Source organism: Cervus canadensis, chromosome 6 (assembly GCF_019320065.1).
Source record: "Cervus canadensis isolate Bull #8, Minnesota chromosome 6, ASM1932006v1, whole genome shotgun sequence".
Classification (NCBI taxonomy): Eukaryota; Metazoa; Chordata; class Mammalia; order Artiodactyla; family Cervidae; genus Cervus; species Cervus canadensis.
Window position 1 is genome coordinate 23,686,606 of NC_057391.1, and position 7,769 is coordinate 23,694,374.

Genomic DNA, 7,769 nt, shown 5'->3' on the forward strand with positions numbered 1-7,769 from the left:
TGTAATTCTGAAATCTTTCAGAAGACCAACTCCCTGAAATTCATCTTGCACTGGCAAAACACCACAAGAATGACTGTTTCCATGCAGCCATGCCCAACACCTTGGTGGAACTCCCCTGGCGAATACAAACCATCTTGCTGGGCACCTTTAGGGCAGGCCCTGTAACTTATTTCTGTACTTGACTGAGGTTGAATGAATGAATGAGCAAATTCTAAATTGGTTACTGTGAGCAACCAATGGAGATCTGCAGAGTTGATATGAAGGTTATTTTAAACTGAAGATATTTGAGACCCAGCAGATGCAGAAAGAAGCTTTTTCTGAGCTTTCCTTTTCTGAATAAAGGCAGAATCTTCTGACAGTAAAGCTGCTATACATCCCTTTACGGAGGTTTACACCCAGGAAGAAAACAGATCACTCACACTTGCATTAGACAAACATTAAAACAAATTATTTTCCGTCCCATTTATTCCCATAAAAACTCATTTATCTTTCCTTTAAAAAATCCATTTATTTCCTGTAGAGTCCCTATTTGTTCCCCTCTCCCCCATTAAGCTGATGTAAAGTATAAACCTTTTCCCTAGCAGTTCAGGGAACCACTCTTATGTTCTTCCATATGCTTATGCATAAACTTTGTCATTTCTCTTTCTGTTAACCTTAAGTCATTTTTTCAGTTAATTCACAGAGTTCTTGACTGTACGTAAATGAGTATACGAAAGGTTTTCCTCCCAATACCCCTCAAGATGGTACGAGTACAATCTTAAGACTAAGAGACAAACAGTTATGTGAGTGAATTATGGAACATGAAACTAAAAGCTCACACTTCACCACATCTTCTTCGGCCCCACTTCCCCTTCCAAATTTAAACACATTAGAAAAGAAGGTTTACTTTGCCAAAGATTTCTTGGATTTCATATGGCAAAACAATTTAAAATTTTTCCCTTAAAGAATTCTGGTGGCCCAGGGGTTAAAAATTTGACTGCCAATGCAGAGGACATGGGTTCAATCCCTGAGCCAGGAAGAGGACATGTTCCTGTGAGCAACTAAGCCCGTAAGCCACAACTGCTGAAGACCATGTGCGTAAGGCCTGTGCTCCGTAACAAGAGAAGCCACCAAAATGAGGAACCCATGCATTGCAATGAAGAGTAGCCCCACTCACTGCAACTAGAGAAAGCCCTCACACAGCAGTGAAGACCCAGTGCAGTCAAAAATTGTTTATTTATTTATTTGTTTTCTTTATTTTTTATTTTTCCATTTATTTTTGTTGGTTGGAGGCTAATTACTTTAAAATCTCTTAAAAAAAAAAAAATTCTGTTCTTTCCATCAAGTTTCCTCTCCTCTCTCTTCCTCCTACCTTTCCCTCACCAGGGATTTGAAACTTCCTGCTGTTTTCAGCTCTGGATTTTAGCAAAGCAAAAGCCAGGCAGTTATTGACTCCACCCCCTGTAGAAAGCAATTCTTGGATCACCTAGTTTTATTTAAACAAATTCCTTGTGGGAGGTTTTAACCCCACACTCTGTGAATAATAACAGGCTTTCTAAGCACTGCCTGCATCTTACTTGGCCTGTGTACTAAGTATCACAGTCTTGTCTGACTCTTTGTGACTCTATGGACTGTAGCCTGCCAAGCTCCTCTGTCCATGGGATTTCCCAGGCAAGAATACTGAGGTGGCTTGCCATTTCCTCCCCCAGGGATCTTCTTGATCCAGGGACTGAGCATGTGTCTCCTATTTCTCTTGCATTGGCAGGCAGGTTCTTTACCACTGAGCTATCAGGGAACACTGCTTCTTACCTTATTTTGTCTTAAAAACAAGTCTAAGAGAAACATGTTATTATCACCCCATTTTAGAGATGAGAAAACGTTCCCAGTGCTTAAGGTGCTAAACCAGGATTTGGACTTGTCACTGAGTCCAAGCTTGCTCTGTTCACCATATGATAGGACAATAAATCTGAGAGGCTAGGTGTTGAGACACAGAATACAACTTTGTCAGGGGAGTGTGTAATTTTCTTGGTTATGTCTCACTGCAGCAAAGGTTTGAAATGGCAGACCAGTGTTACAGCTCGGTTATAGCTTAGTTTTATTCAGCAAGCAAAGGATAGTACACCCTCGAGGTGTGAGGGCAGGCAGACCCCAAAGGTGAGGCCCCAATGTCTTGGCTTCCTCCTTTCATTCATTTGTCTCCTCCCCGCTGAGCCTGCCATATGTAAATCGGGCTGGCCAAGAAGGGGGTGTGTTTGTTTCACCTGAAGTTCTCACTCCAGTCTGCAGGTTTTCTTTTGTTTCATTTTTGCGGGCTTTTCCCTTTCTTTATCTTTTAACCACCACCATTTTGGACTCCTTTTTCCTATTCTAACTACCTAACAACTTTATTTGGACAGTCAGCTGACCATGAGGATGGCAGACTAACATCTCAAAATAACCATTTTGTTGGGGCCTGGATGCCAGGTTCTTTTATGGATCAGAGATGGGGGTGAGGTGAGGAAACAAAGTTGAAAGTGAAAGTGTTAGTTGCTCAGTCAGGTCTGACTCTTTGTGACCCCATAGACTGTAGCCCACAAGGCTCCTCTGTCTGTGGAATTTTCCAGGCAAGAGTACTGGAGTGGGTTGCTATTCCCTTCTCCAGGGGATCTTCCCTACACAGGGATGGAACTTGGGTCTCCCACATTGCTGGAAGATTCTTTACTGTCTGAGCCACCGGGGAAGCTAAAGTAGAAAGACCATTTATTTCTCGCAAATACCTTCTAGAATGGCAAGTCACAGATGGGGATATGTGAGTTTCACTTCCTTACAGACACTAGGGTTAAAGAACCCACCTACCAATGCAAGAGACATAAGAGACACAGGTTCAATCCCTGGGTTGGGAAGATCCCCTGGACAAAGGCATGGCAACCCACTCCAGTATTCTTGCCTGAAGAATCCCATGGACAGAAGAGCCTGGTGAGCTACAGTCCGTAGGTCACAAAGAATTTGACATGACTGAAGTGACTTAACACAGACACAGCCTTTTCGCAGGTGGTGTGAAATGGAATATCTCCTGCCGTATCAATAAGCAAGGATGCCACAGGTATGTGCAATTCCAGCCGCCCCCTCTCCCCCAAATGTGACTTTCTGAGCCACTCCGGGCAAGCAGCAGGCAAGTGGCACCACTGTCTACACAAGGAACTTAAGAATGTCACAGTCCTTCACAGGTGGGCAGGGCCAGGTTATCTTCCTGTGAGCTGAACAAAGGCACTTTAGCTTAAGGGTATGACTTCCCTGGTGGCTCAGAGAGTAAAGCATCTGCTTACAATGCAGGAGACCTGGGTTCAATCCCTAGGTTGGGAAGATCTCCTGGAGGAGGAAATGGCAACCCACTCCAGTATTCTTGCCTGGAAAATCCCTTGGACGGAGGAGTCTGCTAGACTACAGTCCATGAGGTCACAAAGAGCTGGAAACGACTGTGCGACTTCACTTTAGTTTAAGGGTGTGGGGGTGGGCAGGATTCCCTGAGGCAGGCCTTTATGTATGCTATAATAACAAAAGCAGCAAAAAAAAAAAACAAAACAAAACAAGGATTAAAGTCACAGAAACAGATCCAGTGTAGAGTCAAAATTAACCCTTCCCAGTTACAGACCGACTCAGTGTAAACCTAGAACATAGAGATATTTTGATAATTCACGCTCCAGAGGGAGTAAAATTTCCTCCATAAAAAAGTAATAACTGTGTTTGTCTATATATATCTGAGTCACTTTGCTGTACACCTAAAACTAACACAATATTGTAAATCAACTGTACTTTAAAGTGAGTAAAAAGTGAAGTCGCTCAGTGGTGTCCAACTCTTTGCAACCCCATGGACTGTAGTCTACCAGACTCCTCCGTCCATGGGATTTTCCAGGCAAGAATACTGGAGTGGGTTGCCATTTCCTTCTCCAGGAGATCTTCCTGACCCAGTGATTGAACCCAGGTTTCCCTCATTGTAGGCAGACGCTTTACCATCTGAGCCATCAGGGAAGCCTATACTTTAAAAAGTAAATAAATAAAAACAAAATTGTCTCTCAGCAAATACAGGTCTCTTTCTGGGAGGAAATTCTACTGCTAAGAAATATGATGTTCTCTGTTTCTTCTCTAAAGGGGATTTTGCATTTTGGCTTATCTCAAATTCGTCTCCTCCACTCTAGCCTACAGGAGGAGAGATCACTGTAGATAAGAACAGCCACACACTCTCTTTCAACAGCCCAGGAGTGTAGAAGAGGCCAGAACTGGGTGAGGTCACACAGAGGCTTCCCTTTCCTCCTCAGTGTTCAGGTACTCTCATCTTCTCCAGACCTAGGGAGCCTTCCAGCTAGGGCAGCTGGATACCTCTCACCTCCTCAACACCCCCTTCCTCTTGCCACCCCTTCCTCTCGCCACCCCCTTCCCCCTGAAGATGCTGATGGGAGTCATGAAAGTCTGGCCAAAGTGGCTTCAGGATTCCCGGGGAGAGAGAAGACAGCCCATGCCTTCCCCTTCCCATGACTACTTGTTATGTGACTTTTGCTAACCTCCTTGTGCTTCCCAGGTGATGCTAGTAATAAAAGAAACCAAGTGCCAATGCAGGAGATATGAGACATGGGTTCAATCCCTGGGTTGGGAATATCCCCTGGAGAAGGGTATGGCAACTCATTCAATCCCATGGACAGAGGAGCCTGGCAGGCTATAGTCCATAGGGTCACAAAGTGAAAAGTGAAAGTGAAAGTCATTCAGTCACGTTCAACTCTTTGTGACCCTGGAATTCTCCAGGCCAGAATACTGGAGTGGGTAGCCTTTCACTTCTCCAGGGATCTTCCCAACCCAGGTCTCCTACATTGCGGGCGGATTCTTTACCAGCTGAGCTGCAAGGGAAGCCCAAGAATACTGGAGTGGGTAGCCTATCACTTCTCCAGAGGATCTTCCTGACTCAGGAATTGAACCAGGGTCTCTTGCATTGCAGGCAGATTCTTTACCAACTGAGCTATGAGGGTCGCAAAGAGTCAGATACAACTGAAGCGACTTAGCACACATGCATGGGCTATTTAGTGTGGAACATGGACTTGGTTGGAGTTTGAGCATCAGTGCTACAGTGGCTTTCTCTGCTTCTTTATAGAGAGAAAAGTTTTTATTGGCAAAGGCTCACTATCCCCAGCAGTCCCCCAAAGAGGGTGTGCGTGCGTGCTCAGTTGTGTCTGGACTGTAGCCTGCCAGGCTTCTCTGTCGATGGGATTTCCTAGGCAAGATCTGGAGTGGGTTGGTATTTCCTTCTCCAAAGGATCTTCCCACCCCAGGGACAGAACCGGGAGTCTGCTGAATAGGCAGGTGGATGGTTCACTACTGGGCCAGGTGCCCTGGGCAATTCCCCAACCCTTCCTCACATGACCTTGTTTTCCTGTGGACTGAGACCAAGATGCTCCTCCCACCTTCCTTGGAAGCCAAGCCCCCTTTTACCGGTATAAGGTCCACACCTCTGGAAGAGAATGATTGCAGAAACTGCCTTCTTTCTCTCAGACATCAAACCAGAGACCCAGGTAAGCAGCCCAAGAAGTGGTCTCGGGAGCTGCTTCTGCTTGAGGGTTTGAGAGGGAGGATCCAGGGTGAGTGAGACTAGCCTGAGAATTGAGCCAGGCAGACATGGGCAGGGAGCAGAGCTGGGGTCAGGAATGGAGCATGCAGGCTGCAGAGAGCCCACGGGGCTGGAGAAGGAGAAGCCTCCAGGTTGGGGGAGGCTTGAATCTCTCATAGGAATACAATGGTGTCCTTTATGGTGTGGTGTCAGACACAGGACAGGGGCTGAGTTTCCCTTGTGCTGGAGGACAACAGGGCTCTGTCAGCCGTGATCCGGATGAATACTGGTGGTTATTTTGGGGGTACAACTCGGCTTATTCAAAATCTGACTTATTTATTTAGTGGTTTATTCAAAAGGATCCCCTAATGAGCTGCATGAGTGCTGGGTACAAAAGTATTTTATTTTCCAAATATGTTTCATATCAAAAGACTTTCTGTATTCAAAGACAAGACTGCTAGGATTTTAGGTCACTTCTGGGGTCACCACCCAGAGGGGAGGACGACCCTTCTGTAGGGAGTGGGAGTCATATGTTTGTGGGAAGAGTATATGTGAGTGTCTCCTTACCTAGAAAAGCTCTTAGGAACAGGGACATCTTTCTGGTTGACTGTAAGCCAGGGAGGCTACAGGTGGGAGCTGGGGTTCCCTTTCTAAGGCGATGCTTTCCCTCCTCTCCCCCTTTTCTCATTCAGGTTCCTCCAGGGGAGTGAGGTCATCATGGCTCTGAAGTCTCTAGTCGTGTTGCCACTGCTGGTCCTGGTGCTGCTGCTGGTGTGGGCCCAGCCTTCCCTGGGCAAGGAATCTGCGGCCGCCAAGTTTGAGCGGCAGCACATGGACCCCAGCACGTCCTCTGCCAGCAGCTCCGACTACTGCAACCAGATGATGCAGAGCCGGAAGATGACCCAAGATCGATGCAAGCCGGTGAACACCTTTGTGCACGAGTCCCTGGCCGATGTCCAGGCCGTGTGCTTCCAGAAAAATGTCGCCTGCAAGAATGGGCAGTCCAACTGCTACCAGAGCAACTCCGCCATGCATATCACAGACTGCCGCGAGAGTGGCAACTCCAAGTACCCCAACTGTGTCTACAAGGCCACCCAGGCGGAGAAACACATCATTGTGGCTTGCGAGGGAAACCCTTACGTGCCAGTCCACTTCGATGCTTCAGTGTAGGTCTCCACCTGAGGCCAGAGCAGCAAGATGCATCACTTCATCACAAAGGCATCTGCCTCTCCCCTTGTTTCCTTGCCCTGGGGGCAATAGCTGAAGTTAGTTAGGGCTCTTATCTCTGCACAACTTACCGGAAACACACACACAGGATTCCCTGGCAAGAGGGCAATAACTCAAGCTGGTTAAGTCTTCTGTCCAACCCACACTTGCTCCCCTGACCTGAGTCTTGCCCCTGGTGGTTTGGGGGGTGAGGAGAGGGTTGTGAGATGGGACCTGTGTTAACCAAATCACTGCTTCTTTCAATAAAACATACTTGCAACCACCTGAATTCCTGATGCTGTCCCCACCTGGGTATTGTTCGTGTGATTACTCTCTTGCCAGGGGTGAGAAGCGTGAATCCGGTTATCTGTGGTGAGAGGGGAATGGAATCCTTAAATGCCACCTCTTCTGACTTTTGGTTTTCACTGCCCTAAGATAATTCCTCTCCTTGTAGGTTCCTTGACACCCAGTATAAACACGTGGGCGATTTTAGCTAAAAAGGGTCTATAGTCTGGGACACTGTCATGCTGGGTGAGCTGACAGAGGGTGAAGCTCACATACAAATATCTCTGGCACAGAAGGAAAGATCATGAGACCCAGGGGGAGACGCTGTTTGAACTCAGGGGCAGAGGAAGACTATGAAATTATGACCTAAGATTCCCATTTTCCTTTTTTTGAGGGAGCTATTACTAAATCAGAAAGATGGTCCTCTCTTAGAAGCTAGAAAGGACCTCAGGGATCACCAAATGCGGGGAGGATTTCAAATAAGTAGATTTCAGCTTGTGGACCAAATCTAATTAGAAGTGCCTGCTAGAATGTGTACAAAAATGCCTAAACAGTGATATGATGGAGCAGTGGTCTCTACCAAAGGCTCCATGGAGGTGAGTGTACATGTGCCACCCATTGGCCATCCCTACCTAAAGAAAGCCCTGCCTTTTACAGGGGGAAACCTGAGTCTTAGAAAGGTTAAGTGACCTGCTCCTGGCGGCTGCTAGCTAGTGTCAGATTGAGA

At 46.7% G+C, this 7,769-nt stretch overlaps 1 protein-coding gene across 1 annotated transcript; it reads left to right on the forward strand.

The window, feature by feature from the left end:
* Positions 1-5,400: 5,400 nt before the first annotated feature.
* On the forward strand, positions 5,401-7,046 carry LOC122443305 (ribonuclease pancreatic). The gene is made up of 2 exons (XM_043471327.1): positions 5,401-5,516; positions 6,244-7,046. Exon 2 carries the CDS (start codon positions 6,269-6,271, stop codon positions 6,719-6,721), a length of 453 nt encoding a protein of 150 aa, XP_043327262.1. The 5' UTR covers positions 5,401-5,516; positions 6,244-6,268; the 3' UTR covers positions 6,722-7,046.
* The last annotated feature ends 723 nt before the right edge of the window (positions 7,047-7,769 follow it).

Excerpts from the sequence above, each read along its gene's own strand:
- LOC122443305 (XM_043471327.1), top strand. The coding sequence starts at position 6,269 with ATGGCTCTGAAGTCTCTAGTCGTGTTGCCACTGCTGGTCCTGGTGCTG.